Source organism: Chinchilla lanigera, unplaced genomic scaffold (genome assembly GCF_000276665.1).
Source record: "Chinchilla lanigera isolate Chin_1 unplaced genomic scaffold, ChiLan1.0 scaffold00041, whole genome shotgun sequence".
Classification (NCBI taxonomy): domain Eukaryota; kingdom Metazoa; phylum Chordata; class Mammalia; order Rodentia; family Chinchillidae; genus Chinchilla; species Chinchilla lanigera.
In genome coordinates, this window is record NW_004955442.1 from 13,993,339 (window position 1) to 14,017,024 (window position 23,686).

At 41.1% G+C, this 23,686-nt stretch overlaps 1 protein-coding gene and 1 pseudogene across 3 annotated transcripts; both read right to left on the minus strand.

The window, feature by feature from the left end:
- Nucleotides 1–7,033: 7,033 nt before the first annotated feature.
- LOC102028688 (olfactory receptor 15) lies at nt 7,034–12,399 on the minus strand. 3 transcript variants are annotated; one of them, XM_013517701.1, is made up of 2 exons: nt 12,377–12,399; nt 7,034–7,952 (listed from the first exon to the last, which is right to left on the minus strand). In XM_013517701.1, exons 1-2 carry the CDS (start codon nt 12,397–12,399, stop codon nt 7,034–7,036), a joined length of 942 nt encoding a protein of 313 aa, XP_013373155.1. The 3 variants fall into 3 exon arrangements, with proteins under 3 accessions (XP_013373155.1, XP_013373156.1, XP_005391412.1); XM_013517702.1 differs by lacking the exon at nt 12,377–12,399 and adding an exon at nt 12,210–12,235 and having other exon boundaries at nt 7,034–7,940; XM_005391355.2 differs by lacking the exon at nt 12,377–12,399 and having other exon boundaries at nt 7,034–7,975.
- A 10,368-nt stretch (nt 12,400–22,767) lies between these two features.
- LOC106149286 overlaps nt 22,768–23,686 on the minus strand; it is a 6,606-nt pseudogene continuing 5,687 nt past the window's right edge.

Below are 23,686 nucleotides of genomic sequence, written 5' to 3' on the forward strand. Positions count from 1 at the left end.
GGTCTTTGTACTGCAAATCATAGAAATTAACCACAAATTGTAACTCTTTAATATAGGTATGAGGATCAGCAGAAAAGGAGCCAAACTTATGAGAAAGTTGAGATAGGTCAGAAAGGGTAAAAAGGACATGAACAGGAATCAGACCCTCAGGGCCCACCTATTTTGGAGAGGACACATAAATTGAGGCTGGGAAGATGGCAGCTGACTAGAATATGGTGGAGGGTAGGAGGAGTTAGGACAAGATGGTGGAGGGTAGGAGGAGTTAGGACAAGATGGTGGAGGGTAGGAGGAGTTAGGACAAGATGGTGGAGGGTTGTAAGATGGTGGGAGGCAGGAGGAATGAGACCAGGTGTGATGAGCCAGTGGCAAAAATGGCAGTGGAAAGGCAGAGGAGGGAGGGATAGAGGTGGTAGAAGATGAGGAGATAGTTGAAGGCGATGAGGGAGTGGGGGGTAATGTAGGGGCAATAGGCTGGGGAGACTGAGAGAGTTGAGTAACGGGCTGGGAGGATTGAGGAGGTTGAGGAGGTTAAGGAAGTTGAGCAACAGGCTCAGGACACTGAGAAGGCTGAAGAGGTTGAGCTATAGGCTGAAGGGGCTGAGGAGGTTGAGAAGAAGGTTGCACAGAATGCTGAAGAGGTTCCAGAGGTTGAGAAGGAGCTGGGCAGTGGGCAGAAGATGCTCAGAAGTTTGAGCTTCTGGGTATAGGGGAGGAGGCAGGGGCACAAAGGCAGGAGGAGCATCATCAAGAGGGTCATGAGCAGGCTCAGGGTTGGGTACTGGCAATGTGGAAGGAGCCAAACAAATTTTGGTTGCCCCACATGACTGAAGGAAAGAAGGACATGCGCTGAGGGCAATAAAGATTGTATGCAGATTTCACCCCATTTACCACTGTGGTAGTAGAAATTGTCTAGATCCCTGAGTATACTAAAATCAAAGATATCTTCTTTAGACCATTGGCTATCATTGAGTTTATTATTGAGGCCAAGCCATTTGGCTATAAAAGATTAATTGTTTTGGCTTAACAGTGTCTCCAAGCCCAAGAGCGTTTATACTGGCCAAGAGACAGCCAAACAGAGTGTGTTTTGGGGGCTGGGAATTAGTATTTCCCATTTTGTGGCCAAATTAAAGGTGAGCCAGAGCCCTAACAGCTGAGTCTCGCAACCCCTGGGAGGGCCAACACCCTCCTCAGGGTGCAAGGGAGCAAGAAAATGCCCAAATCTGTCCTCCCAATCATCACTGAGAAGGCAGAGGGGTGTCTCAAAGGATATGTGTGTGTGTGTGAGAGAGAGGGGAGAGAGAGAGAGAGAGAGAGAGAGAGAGAGAGAGAGAGAGAGAGAGAGAGAGAGAGTCCTGACAGGGGCCCACGGTTTTGAGAATGAGGCAGAACTCCCCGAGCGAAGAGAGGCTCACCTGTGAGAATTGGAGGGAACCAGTGTTGGATGGAGGCTGACAATGGCAAATGCAGGGGTGAGAGAAAAAAGAAAAAGGTGGCTTGTTGGCAGGGGGAGCTCAAACCAAGGGAGTAATGCTTTGGGAGCCACACGGCCTAACTTACCCGAGTCACGGCACCAAAAATGTTAGGTTTGGCGTGGGTAAGAGGCAAAACAAGGTAAAAAGAGCCTTACTGCTGGGCAGGAGAAGGCTGAAGATAGAAAGAGAGGCAAAGGCCTTCTGAAGGGGGTGGCTGGGCAAAAAGAATATACTGGGCTAGGTGCGGGTGGAGTTTGTGGGGCAGGCTGAGATGTAACAGACGCTAATTGGTTGCCACATGGAAAAGGAAACAAGCAGTTGTAATCAGCCTGTGGGGGAGGCAGAAGTTGGTGTGGGAGAGACATGTGGTGGACCCTGGGCCATGCCATGTTGGATCACCACCATGATGACTTACCAGAAATTTATATGGGCAGAAAGCCATCACTTTCTACCTAACTTTATTTCTTGCCAGGCCTGCTGGTGCACACCTGTAATCCCAGCACTCAGGAGGCTGAGGCAGGAGGATCGTTGCAAGACCAGCCTGGGCTACAAAGTGAGCTCAAGGCCAGCCTGAACTGCATAGCGAGACCCTGTCTCAAAAAGACAAAAAAAAAAAAAAAAATTTCTTCTATCCTACACCTGCTCCCCTCCCCAGCTTTGGTCCCTTATTCTTAAAGGGTTGCAGAAGGTCAGTGGTCTATCTTCAGTAATTGCTTCGGCTGAGGAAGGGTGTTGATTCCACCCAACCAAGGACTGAAAGTCTTGTCCTGACTGATTTAAAGGAGACATAGGAATATGGGGACCCTTCTTCTGAAGAACCATCATCTTTTGATAGGCAAAGGATGCTTCTGTTTTTTAAAAATTCCTTTGTGGTCACCAAGAAAAATGTCAGAGGCTGGGTTCTGAGGGTCCCTGAGGCTAAAATAAGGAACTTAACTCACCCCTTTAAAATAAATGTGCAGTGTGGTGGTGATGCCTGAAATCCTAGCACTCAGAGGGCTGACGCAGAAGGATTACAGTGAGTTCAAGGCCAGCCTGGGCTGTATAGTGAGTTCAAACCCAGCCTGAACTACACAGCAAGACATGTCTCAAAAAAAGAAAAAAAAACAAACAAAAGCAGGTTTGCTGAGTCTCATTGTGGAAAAAGAATTTTCAGGACACAGTAGTAAAAAGGAGGCATAAGAAAGATTTATTAGAGGAAGATATAGGACATACTGAAGAGCAAAGTGTATGCTTCCCGTACTTCTAATCTCTTGAATTTCTCTTTGGTACCTTTTAATGGATTCTAATTCTTTTCTATGCTGGTCATTCATGTTTTGTATTTTTTTTTAAAGTTCTGCTAGTATTTTATTAGTGTCTCCTGTAGATTTGCTGATCATTTTATTATACCCATTATCCACTCAGCTATACAGGGATACCTTGGTTGTCAAACTCAATTTGCTCCAAATTCCTGTTCAAACATCAAAAGTTCAAAAACTGAACATATTTTTTCCCATAAGAAATAATGGAAAACCAAATAATTAGATCTAAGGCCCAAAATTTACACTTATAAATTCATTTTTCCAGGACTTTAACAAATGGCACAATGATTTCTTTAACTCCATCATGGTTCCACAGTTTTCCTCTCAGCTTTACTGCTGGTATCACTAACTTTCTTTGGTTATGATATTTTGCACAAATAAAGCACACACACTGTTACTGGCAGCTAACTTAGATAAAAACATTATAGGCAGTCAGATAGGGTTAGGCCCTCAAAGGAACCAGTGCAGAAGACAAGACACCTTACAACTGTGGGGGAGACAGACACCTCTGCTGTGAGCCAGACCTCGAGACAAAAGATAAAACAAATGCATCCACATACTTCCTAATGATAAACATCAGGGATTGATATTATAAATGGATATTGATCACCTTGAGGAAGCCGGGAAGAGCCACTGACCCAAATCCCTACAGGAAAAGCCCTTATTCTGTATTCATGCCCACTTGCTATGTGACTTGCTTTCCCATTTGGTCCCAATTTGATCAGTCTTACCTGAGCAATTATACTTGCAATTTTACTGGTTGACCATAGTTTTGTCCCACCTCATGCCCACCTTGTGATTTCCCCTTTTTCCCAACCTTGGACTCCCCTCACCTCGTGGTTTTGCTCTATTAAATCCCTAGAAAAGGCAAGGTCCTTGGCAACCTACTCAGGACCCCATCTGTCTCTCTCTCAGATAGTAGCTTTCTTTCCCCTAATAAACATATTCTGCTCTTGGGTTGGGGATTTAGCTCAGCAGCAAAAGCGCCTGCCTGGCAAGCGCAAGGTCGTGAGTTGAGTTCCAGGTACCAGAGAAAAAAACCAAAAAAACAAAAACAAAATAAATATATTCTGCTCTTAACCTCTGTTGTTCCTAAAATTCATTCTTCGATTTTAGAGAACACAAACTTGTACCAGCCATCTAGCAGGTTGGGAGTTTCTTTCCCCTATATCAACACAAAATGATGAATGTTTTAACAGACTAAGCTCTACATGTTGTCTGGGTGAAAGCCGCACTCAGACAAAGCGTCACCTTTTTGTGTCCACAGTGAGATACGGTATGTGGCTCATTCTGGCCCATACAGGTTTTTTTAAGTTGGATTTTCAGCTCAACTATCAAGCAAAGTTATAAGCACTGAGCAGATTTTTTTTTCAAATTTTACTGTTCAGGTTGTGGAAAGTTCAAGCTTGGAGCGATTTGACAACAGAGGTGCCATTGTATCTTCTCTGAGCTCAACAATTACCTAATAATCAGTTTTGCTATCTCTTCTATCATCCTTTCAAATAATTTGGCTGCATGGCTTTCACTTTCTTCCTCCTCAGTGTTGCATGGGGTCGGCTTTTGAGGAGCTGGGAGATTTGGGAGGCATTTTGTTGCCTTGTCTTCTCATGTTTCTATATATTTGTTTGTCCATTTGCTTTTTTGTGCTGAGGCTCATGGGTCGATTATAGTGCAAAGTTTTGTTGCTAATATGAAGACCTCTTCAGTTAATGTCTGCTTTTCAGCAATGCCTTCTGGTTAAATATTGGCCTTTGCCTCTGTCCAAGGATCTAGCCCTGTCTGTTTCTTTGGGAGGGGAGGCTGCAGCACATTTGGCCCAGTATTTCCTAGGAAAGGGCTACAGTACTGTTACTGATACAAAAGCAATCTAGATATTGGCATCCAGATAAAATCAATAAATAGCAACAACTTTGTCAATATGAAGCAATATAGTGTCAAAGACAAACTGGACAGTGACATCCCGTATGAGCCAATAATGTACAATCCTTAACCACTGAAAAGAGATCTATAATTTATAGTATAAATACTAAGACAAACCAAATATTAACCTACAGTAAATATCTACTAAGTGAAAGAACTTTACCTCCACTAACAATAAAACTGTTCAACAGTAATAGCATAGAATAACTAACTATTGAAAAGTTCATAAAGCTTAGTAGATATTCTAGTAAAGATAGAGGGGGTGGGTAATCAGAGAAAGAAAAAGTAAACTTTGAAAAACTAAATTAATGGAAGATAAAAAGGAGGAGAGAAAAGTGAGACAGGGGATCCCATCAAGGACAAAAAGAAAATGAATAATATTAGAAAATAGTCACAGTTGCTGGGTGTGGTGGCACACACCTGCAACCCCAGCACTTGGGAGGCTGAGGCAGGAGGATCGCTGTGAGTTCAAGACCAGCCTGGGCTGCAAAGTGAGCTCAAGGCCAGCCTGAACTGCAAAGTGAGACCCTGTCTCAAAATGACAAAAGAAAAGAAAAGAGTAACAGAAAAGGATAAAATACAGGAAATAAAGAAAGGGTAAAAAGGAAGAATAAATAAAGAAAAAAGTTATAAGAGGAAAAGAAAAATGGAAAAAAGGTAAAAGGGAGAAAAAACCAATTCCATCCCCCTAGGGGGTGGAGAAAAACTAATGGAGAGAAATAATAAAAAATAAAGATGCCAGGTGTGGTAGCACATGCCTGTAATCCCAGCACTCAGGAGGGTGAAGCAGGAGGATTGTTTCAAGTTTGAGGCCAGCTTGGGCTACAAAGTGAGTTCAAGGCCAGCCTGAACTGTACAGCAAAACCCTGTCTCAAAAAAAAAAAAGCAGTGTGATACATAGTGGAATAAAGACACTAAGGCATATTTATAGTTGTGGGGAGCCAAGGGGGTGCTAAGTCCAACTAGGGTGATAACTAACTGGAACAAAGGCCACAACACAGGGCCAAACCCAGGTTTTATCAATTTATCAAGGGGGAGCGGCTTGGGGGTGAGTGACTGTAGTTGTGGCAGGAAGTACATGAGTGCCATGAGCTGGGCTAGGTAGGAGGCCTGAAATCACCTCTGCAATCTGCAGAGAAAGAGAGAGATGCAGAAAGAGTAATCTGCATAACACAACTGGAGACACTGTCTAATGTTTTGGGGTCGGCGCTTTAGCTCTGATGTGTAATTTTGTATGCCCGGGAAGTCATAGCCTCTTATCTCAAGGCTCAATCCAAGCCGACAGTGTGGAGCATGGAGCACGGCTCTCCCTCCCGCCCAGCTCGCACATGTTTTTTGGGAGCTATGGGGAGGGGTAACACTGACCTGTTGCCTTGCTTTAAAGATACACATCAGCAACTCGGCTGCACTGATTTGCATTGCTTAAAGCCCATTGAGGGGATAAGGAAAAGTCCTAGCCAGCTCTGTACATATCAATACATGAAAACAGGAACAGGTGTAGCCAAAATGGAGATAACTACTCTTCTTTCAAGGAGAGCCATCCAGCTGGTCCTCCACAGTCTGTCTAATCCATGGTGGTTTCCCATGGTTGTCTCTCACCCAGTCACTTGGGAGGGTAACACTTGAATCTCTGAAGCTGCTGGCCGAGTGCATACTGTCCTCCTGGGTCTGGTGGCCTTCCAGGCTTATCTTCTCTCCCTGGGTGTTAGCCGCACCCAGGGTCAGGTTGGTCAGTTAGTCTGTACCTCTGCTGCTTCATGCCAAGAAGAAACAAAATGCAGAGCTGGCTAGCACTAGGTCGGTGGCCATAAAACCCACAGGCGTGGAATTGATTGGGGGTCAACAGAGTTGCTCTGTCCAGCGTGTGTGTGTGTGTGTGTGTGTGTGTGTGTGTGTGTGTATCCATCAGATGAATTGTTTAGCTCTTCCTGTGCATTTAATAATAATGGCTTGATTTCAAGCAATTATAGTAACATCACATAAGGAACTGCAAGTAGAGTTGCTTTCTTTAGAAAAATACAGAATTCTATAGAAAATAAGGTATAATAAGTAACATGAGGATACCAGAGACAAAGGTTGTGAGATAGGTCTATATTAGCTCAGTAGCCTCTAGCCTTGAACAACACACTTCTGCCTTATTGTCTATAGTCCACAGTAGGATTTCTGGAAATGAGTAGAGAATATCTCAACACTAACCGTGTCCCAACAGTTGGGGGCTGTCAGGGACCTGGCTTGGTTTCGCTTAGATTGGTAGTCTTCATGCTCTTCTGGTCAAGAAATAATGAGAAAAAGTGTGCAGAGATGGAGAGGCAATAAAAAATAAAGAATTTTCTTCCTCTCTCAACCAACTTCCCTTCCTTTCCCTAGCAGCCTTCTCAGGGCCCCCTTCACTTCCTTATTTCTTAGAGTGTAGATGAGGGGATTCACCATGGGCGTGACCACAGAGTAGAACAGGGAAGTGAATTTACCCTGGTCCTGGTTGCTGCTCTTGGCTGGCACCAGATACCCGTAGATGGCCGAGCCATAGAAGAGGAACACCACTACCAAGTGGGAGAGGCACGTGTTGAAAGCTTTTCGCCGTCCCTCTGCAGAGCGGATTTTCAGTACTGCCCGAGCAATGAAGCAGTAGGAGGTGAGGATGGTGCTTAGCGGGACAGCAGTGAAGAAGGCGCAGACACCATTGAGTACAGCCTCGTTGAGCCTAGTGTCTCCACAGGCCAGTTTGATCATGGCAGGCACCTCACATAGGAAGTTGTCCACCCTCCGGTGCCCACAGAAGGGGAGCTGCAGAGTGAGCGTTGACTGGATTAAGGAGTTGCCCAAGCCCCCCAACCAGCTAACTGCAGCCAGCAGCCAGCAAAGCCGAGGATTCATGATGGTCATGTAGTGCAAGGGCCGGCACACTGCTATGTAGCGGTCAAACGCCATCACCACGAGCAAGATGCACTCAGTGGCCCCCAGCCAAAGGAAAACATAGAGTTGAGTCATGCAGCCGCCATAGCTGATCGTCTTGTCTGGTCCCCATAAATTGACCAGCATTTGAGGGACCGAGCTTGTAGTAAAGGCCAGGTCCAGGGAGGAGAGGTTGCTGAGGAAGAAGTACATGGGCATGTGCAGTCGGGGGTCCAGGTGGGAAAGCAGGATGATGGTCGTGTTCCCAGAGAGGGTCAGCAAGTAAGAGAAGAGGATGAGAACAAAAAGGATCATTTCCAGCTGGGGATGGTCAGCTAGACCCATCAGAATGAAGCTCCCTGAAGAGCTGTTGCTGCCCGCTTCCATCACTTCAAGACTCTGTTCAGAGAAAATTCCTGGGAGAAAAGAGAGACACAACTGCTGGGTCTGCATCAGGAAAGGCCTAGTGGTTCTCTAGGATCCATATTTAGTTATCAATCCAACTTTTATGGTTACAAACTTTCAATGTAATCCCCAACGACTGTCCATTGCATCACAGTGTCAGACATGAGCTCGCATAGACATGAAGGAAACGTCTTGTGAAGGCAGCACAAGATTAGGGCTCTATAGTTCAGAAAAATTCTTATAACAGGACACAGAGAACTGATCATTAGGTGTAGAAATTCTCAAAATACAAATTTCCTCAGCCAAGTTTTGATATGCTCAGGGAAAGGGGAAGAAGACACACTGTAGTTGGAAAAGCCTCCCAAAGGCTTTTTCCTGATACAAAAAAGATGAAGTTGGAGGAAGAATATAAGTGTATAAAATTATAAAAAGAATGGGAAAACTGAATATGGACTTATTTACCAAATACAGAAGCTATGAATATGTGAGCCAAGAAGAAGTAAGTGTAGAACAAGCGAAATTTTATCTAAGTATCAGTTTAGGTGGAACAGGCTAAAGATTTAAACAAGGTTTATCCAAACTGGAGTTAAATCAGTTAATATGCATCTGTAGTTAGTAAGGGAAACTATGCTATTTCTAAGGAGATCCCTGATCTTTTGAGGTTCATGGATACTATACCCACCTGTAAACTATGGAATAGATCTTAACAGTTCACTAACAAGTTCTGGTTAATAATGGGCCCAGTGCCATCTCCTTTCCTTGGACAGGACATAGGATTTTTTTTTTTTTTTGGTTTTTCTCCGGTACCAGGAACCGAACTCACGACCTTCCGCTTGCCAAGCAGGCGCTTTTGTCGCTGAGCTAAATCCCCAGCCCCTTTCTTTTCTGTTTCTTTTCTTTTTTTTTTTTTTTTCCTCCGGTACCTGGAACGGAACTCACGACCTTGCGCTTGCCAGGCAGGCGCTTTTGCCGCTGAGCTAAATCCCCAGCCCCACATAGGATTTTTTTAAAGATTGTAAACCAAGATCTTTCTGCCTTTTTTGACTATTTAGTGAATGAATCTGGAAAGAAAACAGAAATAATCCTTGGGTCATGTGGACATTGGGATTGGGAAGTCATCCTGCCTCATTATGTGGACTCTGATTTGTCCCATAGGAGCTGTGGCTACTAGCCCAACAATGAAAGATGCTACTTACAGAAGGTTATAGGTATTCTCAGGTACTGCTGTGCTCCAAGCAAGGGCCACTTGGCCACAACTCTTGACTTAAAAACCCCAGGAACTGTTTTTCTTTTCTTTTCTTTTTTTTTGTTTTTTTTTCCAGTATCGGGAATCGAATTCAAGACCTTGCACTTGCCAGGCAGGCACTGTGCCACTGAGCTAAATCCCCAGCCCCTTTCTTTTCTTTTTAAAATCTACATATAGTATACATATAGGAGATTCTGATACTAGAAGCCATCGAGGAGTAGAAGAAGGGAATTTCTTTTAACTTTTAGAAATCAGCAATGGAGTCCATCTACCAAGTCAAGGATAGTGAGACTATCAGAGGACATTTTGCCAGGTGTGGTGGCACACACCTGCTACCCAGCACCCAGGAAGCTGAGGCAGGAGGATCACCATGAATTCTAGGCCAGCCTGGGCTACATAGTGAGTTCAACCCAGCGTGAACTGCACAGTGAGACCTTGTCTCAAAATAATAAAACAATAAAACAAGGAAAACAAACAAACAACAGAGAACATTCCAACCTTCCTTTTTACTCCCGTTTAATATCTCAGGAAAACTTACTGCTTACTCTTTTCATCTAGGATTTAAGAGAGCTAAGGAACTAAGTTGCCAACTTGATAATCATCTCGCCTTTCTCATTTTTTGGTTCTTAAGTTCCTCCAGCTAACAAAATGCTCAACTTGTTGAATCCCTTTATGGGAAAGAGACAGGTACTGCTGTGTGTCCTCCCTCAGTTTGATGTGTGGCGCTGGTGCTCTGTGGCTACTCAGCAGTGCCAGCGTTCTTCCAGTCCTTCCTCCGTGCCAACTGAGCAGCATTTAGCCCAGGAACTCAAAATGGAAAAAGAAGTCTACTGCCAGAGTCAGGAAACTACTCAGCAAGTTCCGGAGGAACTGCCAGACCAGCTGGATTCTTGGCCTGAGCTTGACAGATCCTCTAGGCAACGGGATTATAACTTGGGGGTTTGTATTCAGCAACTTGATTGTTTTTTTGTTACCTGGACTCAGATTCAGAACCTTAAGCTTGCCAGGCAGGCGCTGTGCTGCTGAGTTACATCCCCAGCCCTTGACTGTTCTTTAGGGCCTTTTTTCCTCCCGTAATAGGTCTAGTTTTCTTTGATCTGGGAGTGTTAATCCAGAAGCGCTCAGATTTTAGGAAAAGCCAAGGGAGAGCAACACTGACCTCTCCATCCTCGAAGTGATGTGTGATTTACAGCACAACTTAAGGATGGAAGCCGCTTGGTGGAGGATCGTTTGGGGACAGAGAGATTTTTAGGAATTGCTTGGCACGCACAGATGGTTCTTGCATCTGCTTGCCTATAAGTTAGTTTGAAAGGTTCAGATGTTGAGAGAGACAGCCAAGATTTGCTTCTTAAAGAGAAACCTGGATTCTGCAGTTTCCCAACTTCGCCAATTTTCTGCACATTTCTTCCCTAAGCTTCACAGCAACTGTCAAGTGCCCATCTCCAGGTCAGCCCTAGCAAATCTGCCATTTGGGCTTGGTCTCCTACTATCACAGAGGTTGCTCTTGGTTGTTAACATTCCCTGTAGAAGAATGCATGTTCTCAAAAGTAAAGCCTTGCATTAACAGTAAATGAGCAAAACAGATAAATGGTATCATTAAAAAAATAAAACAACCAAAAAAAAAAAAAAACCACCCAAAAACAACCAACTAACCCAATTGTGCATTCTTGCTATTAACAGAGAAATTTTAAAGTATGTTTTATTTTTAAATATTTTATTTCTTTGGGAGATGGTTAGTGGTCATATTCCCAGTACTTTAGTTTGTGCCTGACTATCTTAATATAAAGTCTCAGTGAATACTTTCTCCAACTGGTCAGAATTGGAGATACATTTTTCAAAATGTTATTATTGTGGCAGTCAGGCAAGGAAGAACCACAAACAAAACTTGTCTAGAAGAATAAAGTCCGGATTAAAATACAACCAAAACTACTTCAATCGGAAAGATTGAAGGTATTAGACAAAGTGCACAGAAATTTTTCTCCCTAAATCTTAGGATTCAAGAATTAGAGATGAGGGAGTTTGACTCAGAAAAGGTAAATATAAGACCAACAGCAGAAAAAAAAAATCACTATCAATAGGAAACTCGTGGAAATTACTCCCCTCAAAAGGTATTGCAACTTAAAACATTAAAATTTAAGAAACAGTTATGATGGGTCTATAATGGGTAATCAGTACTATTTGGAGGGATGATAACTTTCAACATTCATATCAGGGAAGACAGTCAAGCTCCTTTAAAATGTTGTTTCTGACTCTATTGTAGGAGAAGGAATCCTAACTGAAAGGACCATGGACTGGTCTAGGTGGCAGCTCTAAGGAGCAAAGGATCTTACAAAATAGAAGAAAGACAAGATGCATGGTAGTACATCAAATGTGTACAAACATTCAGCACCACATACTCAGCTTGCAAGAGGCAGGATGAGCCCTGGTTTTCCAGAAATAGGTAGGTCTGTTACAGTTGAATGGGCCAATACTTGTCCAGGTTCTGTGTACAATAAGGAAAGAATTGCCAAGCATACACCCAGTGGTAAGTAGTAAGTAGCTACGTTTATTGAAGATCCCGGGAAGTTGTGCTCAGGGACAGTCTGTGCCAACAAAGATATAACACAGACCAAGAAAGGTGCTGGGGTGATAGAAAAGTACAACATATGGGCCAAAGGTAGCAGCAGCAACAGGAGAAAAGGGGCCAATAACTCAGGCTTTCAGAATTTAAAGACACCTCTGCTTTAGGTGCCTTCTACTAAATCTCCCTTGGCGCCTGTGCTCTAACCTAGGGCACTGGTGATCTTCACTGAGTGCTGCTTGTGATTCTTTTCTTTTCTTTTTTTGTTTTGTTTTGAGACAGCGTCTCGCTATGCAGTTCAGGCTGACCTTGAGCTCAGTTTGTAGCCCAGGCTGGTCTTGAACTCTCAATGATCCTCGGGCTCAGCCTCCTGAGTGCTGGGATTATGCTTGTGATTCTTTTCTGCCAAAAACTCTGTTCCTAGGGTAGAGTTGTGCATATAAGAGGATAAAAAGGGTTTTTGACAGTTAGCTTGGTGGCTTTGGGTTTTTGTTTTGTTTTGTTGTTTTCTTTTTCACGTTAGGACTTTCACAGCTTCTGTCCTGGACCATCCTACAGATGACTTTAAAGCATTCTTAACATTGCTGTATTAAAACTTTCCATTGCTGTTTAAGTACATATTTATCCTCCCTACAGAAGTAGGGTCATGAGCCTCTATACAGTGGGATTGGGGTTCTAACAGTATAGGGATTCCAGACTTTCACCAAGGGAAGAACAAAGCAGTGTCTTTAAAAAGCCTCTCTCCCCTTCTTCTCTTTCTCTCCTCTTTGTCTGCTATTTCTTCTGTCTCCCCACACCATGCCTTACCTCTCTCTTATAATCTGGATTCCTGGATAATAAAAGCTTAGGGATTGTTTATGGAACTATACCTTGGCTTCAGCTGCCTTCCCATCCCTCCTCAGCCTGGTGTTCAGTGGTTGGAGAGTGCAAGTGTTGAACTCTGAGCTGATGGTGCTGCACTGCTGCACTCCCCCGCTGGGTGCTAGTTTTAAACCTGGCACTGGTCTTGGCCCTCTGAGCAGCCTAGATCTGCTGCCTCCTGCTGCAGGTCCCAGCGGGGAGAACCTCCTGTCACCTCCTGTTAGGCAACTAGTACCAAAGGCTTGCCTGGCCACAACACGGGAAAAAGATATCCCTGCAGAACGACTTGGTCTTTCTCCTGAACTTCCTCCCCTAAACACAGAGCACTAATTGAACTAGGACTAAGAATAACCGCACCCTGTAAATAATTACTAATTATATAATTTTATCTTTGTAATTGCTTTCATGTTATCTTAGTTTCTTATTTTGTTTTTCGGTGGTACTGGGGAATGGTTCCTGGGTTTTTGCGCTGAATGACTTCTCCAATAGTGGTGTGTGTATGTGTAGGGTCCTCACTAAGCTGCACAGGCTGGGCCTGTACTTGTGATCCTCCTGGTCAGCATTCCAAAATGCTGGGATTACAGGCTCGTACTACCTCAGCAGGCTCTTAGTTCTTACAGCACTTCATATAGCAGAAAGCAGAGGACTTACCCCACCTGGGAGAAAAGAACAGGCCTGAAGTGATTATGTGACTCTCGCAGTATTAAAAAGGTATGGCTCCTGTGAAGGCCCCTCACTCTTCATGAAGGATCAGTCCTATATAGAAGGAAGGACTGTTTTAGGCTCTTAATCTGCGAGATGTCTCTGAGTTTTTGTTCTTTTGGGGAACAAGGTCAGATAAAGTGAGTACCTAATCTCTGGTCTTAACATATGCCGTAAACCAGAGGCAGGAACCTAAGACACTCATACTGCCCTGGGTGAAAGGCAATAATTTACAACCACAACTAAATAATCCTCTCACATGGGAGGTAACTGACAACCTGGTTAGGTCATTAGATGTCATAAAAGATTAATTACCTCCAAACAGCTGACATAGAAACTTCACTCATTCAAGAAATGTACACTAGGCTGAGGATATAACTTAATATTGGGGCCCAGCCCTAACATATGGGAGGCCCTAGGTTCAAGGTTCAGTCCTCAGCACTACAAAAACAAAAACTAATAAATATTAAGAAGGAACAATGAGTAAGGTGCTGGTGGTGGGGTACAGGAGTGAGTGAGATCAACAGCGCTGCGTCCAGCAGGAAGGTTCCAGCAAATCTTTCATGATTTGAAGCACTGTCAGCTTGTGCCAGACACTGCTCAGGAGTCTGCAAATATGACATAAACATCACACCAGCTAGCCATTATTTTGCCTGTTTCACAAGAGAGAAACTGGCCGGGGGTATAGCTCAGCCGCACGGCGCCTACGTGGCAAGTGTGAGGTCGAGTTCGATTCCTGGTACCAGAACAAAATAAAACACAAGAGAGAAACTGAGCCCAGCACTCAGGAGGCTAAGGCAGGAGGATCTCTGCAAGTTGGAGGCCAGCCTGGGCTATATAGCAAGACCTTGTTTCAAAAAACAAAACAAAAACAAAACAAAATCCACCAACCATCCCCAGAGAGAGAGAGAGAGAGAGAGAGAGAGAGAGAGAGAGAGAGAGAAACTAAGGGTGAAAGGTATTAAGTAACTTATCCAAAGGTAAATGGCTGTGAACTGGCAGAGACATCAAAAGTGGGGTTGTTTGAGCCAGGTATAATAGTTTATAATTCTAGCACTCTGGAAGGCTGAGGCAGGAGGATCCAAAGTTTGAGCTTATCCCAAGCAACTTAGCAACTTAGCGAGACCTTATCTCAAAAGAAAAAATTAAATTAAATTAAATTAAAAGTTAAAAATAAAAAAGGGGGTGAGGCTGTAGTGCAGTGCAAAGGCTTTGGAGTGAATTCCTGGTACCAAAACAAACAAGCAATAGAAGTAGGTCTGTTTGACTCCAAAGTCCATACTGAAGAAAATTAGATTGTCTATGTCCATCAGTGGGTAAATGCAGTAAATTATGGGACTTATATGGAATTCTGTGCACACTGCCATCATTGGTCTCTGCCAGACTTCTCTTACTGAAGTATTATTTTATTTAGTTTTTTTTACTTTATTCCCAATCCCTATACTCACTCTTCTGTATTCTTGCATAACTATCTCTTCTGTCTGATGTGTTTGGTATATTGTTAGGGTTTATATGTATCCTTATAAAATAATGTTGTTTTGTGTGTGTAAATATTTTTGGTTTACCTCAATAGTATTGTGACATAGCTCTCATTCTGTTTCCTTCATTTTAATACCCTTTTTGTAACTTTTTCACTTTGTTTTAAAAGACATCTATGTTGTTATGCATGCATTTCATGTTTCTAATGCTAAATTTGCATCTCTTATATTTATCCACTCCATTAGGGAGGAACATAGAATTTGCCTTTAATTTCTACCTACCACAAACAATGCTGCAATAAACGGTCACACATTTAGTCTTTTTTTCAGATAGGGTCTCACTATATAGTATAGGCTGGCCCAGACTCACTATGTAGGCTCAACTGGCCTCACAGCGATCCTCCTGCCTCAGCCTCCTAAGCGCTGAGATACAAGTATGTGCCACCATGCCTGGCTCATATATAGTCTTTTATGGGCTACATCTGCAGGCTCTGACATAGAAGACTGTCCTGGGCACATTGCTAAGTGGTAATATTAGCAGAGCAATGTGCATCATATGATCTCAATTTAAAAAAAAATACAATTGTGTGCAAAGAGAAGTCTAAAAGGAAAAAGAACAAAAAGCAGCTAATATATTGGAGTACCTTGCAAGTCCATGTGAATTTTAGGATTAGCTTTCCATTTCTACAAAAGTGGCAGTTAGGATTTTGATAGAGATTGCATTGACTATACAGATAATTCTAGGGAATACTGCACTCTTAAGAATATTAAATCTTACAATCCATGAACATTGGATGCCATTCTGTTTATTTTGATCTTATTTTATTTCTTTAGCAATGTTTTTCAGGTGTCGGTGTGAAAGTATTGTACCTCCTTATTTAAATATATTTCTAAATCTTTTATTCATTTTGATATGTTTGTTTCCTAATTTCCTTCTCAGAGTGCTCATGGCTAGTGTAAAAAAGCAGAACTTATTATTGTACACTGATCTTGTGAATTTGCAGAATTCACTTATTAGCTCTAATAGTTGAGTTTTTGTGGATTCTTTGCAATTTTCTATATATGTCATCTGTGACTAGAAAAAAATTTATAGCTTTTGTTGTGAGACAAGATTTCACTATGCACTTCAGGTTGCCCTTGAACTCACACTGTAGCCCAGGTTGCCTTGAACTTGCAGTGATCCTCTTGCCTCAGCCCCCCAGTGCTGGGATTACAGGTGTGCACCAACACACCTGCGATAGCTTCTTTGGGGATGGGTTTTTCTTTTTCTTACCTAATAGCACTGGCTAGACATTCCAGTAAAATGTTGAAGTGATAACAATAAGCATCTTTTAGTTTTATTCTTGATTGTAGGGGGAAAAGTTTTGTCTTTCATCAAGTATAACATTAGCTGTAGGTTTTTCATAGATGTCATTTACCAAGTTCAGGAGACTCCCTTCTATTTAGTTTGTTGAGTGTTTTTTTTCTTTTGTTGTTGTGTTTTTATGGATACTGGGACTGAATCCAGGCCCTTGAACATGCTAGGTAAGTGCTTTACCACTCAGCTAATATCTCCAGTCTTTGTACTTCTTTTCTAATGCCTTAAGGTAGAAAGTTAAGATGTGGAATTGAGATCTTTTTTTAAAACTTTCTGTATATTTATTTTGGTGCTGGGAATTGAAATCAGGTCCCTGTGGATGGTAAGTATGTGATCTGCCATTGAGCTATAACTTCAATTCTTTTTTTTTTTCTTTTTGAGACAGCATCTTGCTTTACAGTTCAAGCTGGCCTTGAGTTCAAAGCTGGTCTTGAACTTGCAATGATCCTCCTGTCTCAGCCTCTTGAGTGCTGGGATTATAGGCATGTACCACCATACCCGGCTTCTCTTCTGTTTGTATAGGCATTTATAGCTATAAAATTCCCTCAGAGAATTGCTCTTGCTGTACCCAGTAAGTTTTTATATGCCTTGCTTTTGTTTTCATTCATCTCAAAGTATTTTGTCATTTTCCTTATGATTTCCTCTTTGCTCCATTGGTCATTTAAAAGTATATTATTTAATTTTCATTACTTAATGAATTTCTTGCATTCCATTTATTATTTATTTCTGGTTTCATTCCATTGTGGGTAGAGAAGATACTTTGTACAATTTCAATTGAAAATTCAAGATCTTTTTTTTGTGGTTTAATATGTGTTCTATCTTGAATGTCTATGTGCCCTTGGACAAATGTGTATCTCATTGTTGTTAGATGGAATGATAGACAGATAGATAGATAGATAGATAGATAGATAATCTGCTATGTCTGTTATTTGATGTGTAGTGTTGTTCCAAATCCCTGTATCATTGTTGATCTTTTGTCTGAATGTTGTATTATTAAAAATGATGTACTAACGCTTCCAATTTTTGTAGAAATGTCTGTTTTTTCCCTTTAATTCTGTCAGTTCTTGCTTCATGTATTTTTGGGCTGTGTTGTTAGTCTGCTTTTAATTGTTCTACATTCTTGATGAATTAACCGTGCTGTGATTCAAATATGTCTCCCAAAGGTTATGTGTTAGCGACTTGAGCCCCCGTGAAGTGTCCTTTGGATGTGAGGCCTGAGGGAAGGTGTTTGGGTCCTGGAAGTTCCTCATAAACGGGTTGGTGTTCTTATTACAAATGTGTGTTCCTTATGAAATGATGGGTTTGGCCCCCTTTTGTTTGTTCCCTTTCCCTTGCTCCTTTTCTTGATCTTTGCCTTCTGTCATGGATGATGCAACAAGAAAGTGTTGGTTAGATGCTGGCTCCTCAATCTTGGACTTTCTAACTTGAGATCATGAACCAATAAATTTTTGTTTGTTATGAATTACCCATTCTGTGACACTTTGCTATAACAGCACAAAATAGACTAAGATACACAATGTCAATACACAATGCTGGTTTTGGCTTTTGTAAAAATGTCTGACTTAAGGTTTATCTTATTTGATATAATACAGCCAATACAGCTCTCTATTGATTGCTACCTGTATGCAGTATCTTTTTTCCATCCTTTTATTTTAAACCTATTTGTAACTATGAATCTAAATTAAATCTCTTTCAGATAGCATATAGTTGGGTCTTGTCTTTAAAAACTCTTCTGCTGAGGATTGCTGCTAGTTTGAGGCCAGCCTGGCCTACATAATGAGTTAAAGGCTGGCCTGAGCTACAGAGTGAGACCTTGTCTCTAAAAGAAAATCTGTTCTGTCAATATTTGTCTTTTAATTGAATTCATTTACATATAATGTAATTTCTGATAAGGAAGGGCTGACTTGTGCAGTATTCTGTTATTTTTTGCTATATTTCTATAGTTTTTTGTTCTTTAATTCCCCCCTTACTGCTTTGTGTGTGTTTAATTGATTTTTTCTAGTATACTCCCTTGATTCTCTTCTAATTTACTGTAGTGTATATTTTTAGCTAGTCACTGGTTACCATGGGAACAACTGACATTTTAACATATAACAACCTTGTGAAAATTATTGCCCTTTTAGTTTGAATGGTGTCTTAGTGACCTTATGCTGCTATTACAAAATACCATGGAGTAGGTGACTTATGAACAACACAGATTTATTTCTTACAGGTCTGGAAATTGCAAGTCTGACATCAAGGTAACAGTGTGCTCAGGTTCTGGTGAGGACCTTCTTGCAGTTTTCACTCTGCCAATGTCTCTGGTTTGTTCATGTAGCAGAAAGAGCGTTAACTCTCTGACCTCTCCTTATAAGGGCACAAATCAAACTAGCGAGCATCACCATCATGATCCAATTTCCTCTTAAACGTCCCACATCCAAATCTCCACACTGGGGATTAGACTTCAACATATGAATTTGGTAGAGCGGGGCGAACAGGTGTTCAGTCCATTGCAAATATCATACAAAATGTTGTTCCTACATAGGTTATTTTCCTCCCTTTGTGTTGATGTTGACACAAATTATATTTTTCATACATTGTGTGCCCATTAATATAGATTTATAATTGGGTAAACATATCTGTGTTTTGGGAGGATGGTGTGTGCCCCCAAGTTCATGAGGACAGAAGCTCTTATTGCACCCTGTGTAGTGACCTCACCTTACATACACTCTTATTCAACTGTTCCTCTGTAGTCTTTGAAGCATCCTTCATCATACACCAGTAAATACAAGTCAGTATTTCCTTGAGTTCTGTGAGCCATTCAGCAAATTACTAAATGCAAGGAGGGCACTGTGGAAACCTCCAACTTACAGCTGGTTAGGTGGAAGACTAAACATACTCTGCCTAAATTGAGGAACAGAACATGAATGTCCCCACTTGCCACTGATATTCAGTATTATACTGGAAGTTCCCTGAACAGTAATTAGGCAAGTAAAGTAAGTAGGGTGTATATAAGTTGGAAAGGAAAAAGTAAACTATATTCATAGAAGACATGATTCTGTATATAGAAAATCCCAAAGAATTCACATAAAAACCACAAGAGATGGTAAGTGGATCCAGCAATTTTGCAAGATACAAGATCAATACAGAAAAATCAGGTGTGTTTCTACATAGGGACAATGAATAATCTGAAAAATAAATTATTTACAATAACATCCAAAAGATTAAAATACCTAGAAATAAATTTAACCAATAAAATGAAAGACCTGTACACTGAAAAGATTGCTGACAGAAATTAAAGAAGTCATAAAAAAGGAAAGATATTTGTGCTCATAGTTTGAAAGACTTAACATTGTTAATATGACAACACTCACCAGAGTGATCTACAAGTCCAACGTAATCAGCATAAAATTCCAATGATTTTTTTTAAAATGGAAAAGCTGATCCTTAAATTTATATGAAACTGCAAGGGACCTTGATTATCCAAAACAAAGAAGATTCATACTTCCAATTTCAAAACTTATCATGAATCTACAGTAACAGAAACAGTATAATGCTGGCATATAAGATAGATGATAGATACATAGATAGATAGATAGATAGATAGATAGATAGATAGATAGATAGACAGATAGATACACACAGCTGGAACAGAACTAGGCCTCCAGAAACAAACCCATCTATGTCCAATTAATTTTCCATAGGGCACCAAGATCATTCAATGGGGGAAAGAATAGTCTCTTCAACAAATGGTGCTAAGACATCTGTATATTCACATGCAAAAGAATTATGTTGGACCCAGGACTTTCACTGGCTAGGACTTCTAATGCTATGTTGAATAGGAATAGTACAGTAGGTACCTTTGCTTGTTCCTGGTCTCAGAGAAGTATTCAATTTTTGATCATTAAGTATATTAAGTGAAGGTCTCTCACAGTTCCTTGGCTGAGGCATTTCCATTCTATTCCTAGTTCTCTAGAAGTGCTTTTTGTTTTGTTTCTGTTTTTGTTTTTGTGAGACAAGGTCTTGCCATGTAGCCCAGGCTGGCCTTGAACTCACAGCAATCCTCCTGCCTCAGACTCCTGAGTGCTGGGATTATAGGTGTGCGCCATCATGCCTGGCCAGCATGAGTATATTCTATGATATTCACGTGATCACAAATTTATCAAAGGTGCATTTCTCAGAATGTAACCCCATCATGAACATACACATGCATGTAATTGCTTATATAATACTGAAGTGCCTACAATTTTCTTAAGAGTTTGCTTTGGGTCTCAATGTTTTACTGAGAGCATCATGCTTTAATTATCTTTGTTTATGTCTGTAAAATGAAAAAAGTCCTTATAAATATCTGGGAATGTCTTTCAAATGCTAAAAGTTTACTCTCAAAAAAAAAAAGTCTCAGCCATTCAATCACATATATTTTTTTAAAATATTAATATTAGAATATGTAAAATTAGATGTTTTTCTTATTCCATTGGGGAGGCTAGAACTGAAGGTAAGGCAGTGTGGGAAACTGGCTATAGAAAGCCGATCAGTTGACTAAATGAAAATGATACGGTATTAAACTAATTATTTAAACAAAGCAAAGAAGCTTAGGAAATGCCCTGTTTTTCTTAAATCCAGTATTCTTTAGAAGAAAAAAACCCAAAATGTGTGTACATATAACATTCCAGGATCTATAATAATACCTGGCACATAAAAAATGCTCAATAAACATTTCCCCAATGTTAAATGAATATAGCTTTCAAAAGGTTTGGCAAGAAACATCCTTGGGCAGAGATAAGTACAGAACTAGATTTGGGCATAGGTTAATATAAATGTCACTTGGGAGCTACAGAAGATGATAAATAGCAATTATAGAACCAGGAAGAGATTGTAGAGAATTCTTGGTTGGTTAAGCAGGTTTTTATAAATGATAAACTGTAACAAGTATTAGTTGGCATAAAGGTCTTAATATACTTCTTGACTATCAGAGCATTGATGTTTAAGTACAGAGTAACTACTGTAGAACAACTCCAAAAAGAACAGAGGAAGGAATGAACACCAACCAAAGGAAAGGAGAAAAAAATGCCTTATTAAGAGGAAACATGTCAACAAAGAAGAAAGTAGAAGAGATATTAAATTACAAAGTCATTTTTCTTAGAAGTTACCCAAAAGTGATAGTCAAATACTAATTGAAAAGCAGTATGATCAAACAGAAATGCTAAGAGGAAAGTGAATTATAATCAAATTTTAATGTTTTGAATACTCATTTATATATTTAACAAAAAAAATTTAAAGCCATTGAAAGTGGGTAAATGAGAAACTATTCTGAGAGCAGTTGGAGCTCCTCAGGAATTACTCTATACACATTGCAGGATAATTATCATTATTATTTTGTTCTCTGGAAATTAATAATTAACTGATGCCACCAAACTGTTAATGAATGAATTGCCTTGGGGCTCATTAAAAGTGTAACAGTAGATCATGCAATTTCAAGTTACTAATAAGTTGCTCTGGTGATCATTACAAGCAGCTAGTATCCCTCCTGGACCATTCTCAATATGAGGCATTTGGGATGCTGGGTATTCTCATAAATGAGCACTCAGGCAGGTGGCCAACAGGGTCCTCTCACAAAGCCATTTTGAGAAGTTTTTGGTCAAGTTTTGATTGCTCTCTGGGGAAGGTACAGGCAATAGCTCTGTTCTCAATTAACTTTGCTCCTAAAGGAGAAAGAGCTCTGCTGAATGGAAAACATTATCTCAAAGAGAGGTTAGGGCAGAAATTGTCAAAAATTATTTCCTACAGACTGAACTATTTATGGGTGAACTGTTATACTGTCTGTGGTTTGCTTTAAAATACTGCAAAGCAAGCAACACTCTCAAAACAGACTAAAATCAAAAAACTGGAGGGAATGAGACAAAAAATACATATATATATTAAGATATAAGTCTGTATGACATATAGCTATCCATAAAGTGTATTCACTGTCATTGTATTATACATGTGTAGATATAGATATATCTTCCTTGGTCTATCAACACTTCATGTCTTTTTTTTTTTTTTTTTTTTTTTGAGACAGGGTCTCACTATGCAGTTCGGGTTGACCTTGAGCTCACTTTGTGGCTCAGGCTGGCCTCGAACTCACAACGATCCTCCTGCCTCAGCCTCCTGAGTGCTGGGATTACAGGCGTGAGCCACCACACCCAGCTTTTAATAACAGTTTTGACCCATCATTGCTGACAAAAAGATTTCCAAAAACCCACAGAAGTCAATGTGCTACAAGGGTATCAATGTACAGATTCTTGTGCTATCTTGCATTAGTGAAATGAAACTTTTTTCAGGGACTTTCTGAACATCAAGGAAATGGTATAGGACAGTGATGGTGAAACTTTTAGATACTGAGTGCCCAAACTGCAACACTAAACCCATTTATTTATTGCAAAGTGCCAACACTGTAATTAAACCAGAATGCTGAGGTTTTACTTTAGAAAAAAACAACAGTTATCCAATGGTCAGCTCCTAGGACAACTTGGCTCGCATGCTCACCAAGTTCTGCATGCCCACTGCAGTGCATGTGCCATAGGTTGACCACCACTGGTATGGGTGTTACCCTTACAGGCAGACCAGCATGTAGAGCATGAGGTTGACCTTATTAGCCACCCACTCCTGGAGGTGGCCATAATATTCCTAGTGAAACTGCTCAAACTCTGGTGTCTGGGGAATTTCACATAAGAAGGAGAGATCAATAGCTGACTCCAAAGGAGGAGGAGCAAGGGAAATACAAAGAGCAGCAGTGCCAGGTCCACCACAAGGAGCTTGGAAAAACTCTTGACCAGTGGATTCACCCTGACCAGTGGCTGGTCAGATGTCATAGCTCCATGCCAAAGCTTGGCAAACCTCCTTCAGCCCCTCTTCCTTGGCAATCAAAAAGGTACTTTCAGGCTGGGGATTTAGCTCAGTGGCAAAAGTGCCTGCCTGGCAAGCACAAGGTTGTGAGTTCAGTTCCCAGTACCAGAGAAAAGCCAAAAACAAAAACAAAAAAGGCACTTTCACCTGCTTCCAGTTCCTCAAATGAATGTGTCTTTTCTTTCCAACTCGAGCCTAGATGAACAGTCACATGGCATATCAATCAAATCATCATCAATGGGAGCGGGGAGCAGGCTGGCACTTGGGTTGTATGTTAGTGCAGGGATGGTTAAGGGCTCTTATATGAGTTTATCTTCCTGTTCACCTGGGAGATCTTCACACTTCTGGACTTCCTTCACTGGGGAGCTAGAGATTAAGGAAGCAGCAATGTCCTTTTTAGGCAATAGGACACCCTCACCTAAGGTAAGCGCCTTGTCCTGCTCAATGGGAGAAGGAAGCAGGGTCTGCAGGGGCTCCATGTTGTGTAGAAATGTAAAAGTAAAGATTTTTGTGGGAACCAGCTAGCTTCTGACCCATAGATAAGCAGCATGAGATTGCCCAGAAAAAAGGCGCTGGGAATGTCCGGACATTATCTCCTGTCCTTGGGAGAAAGAACATCTTGTGT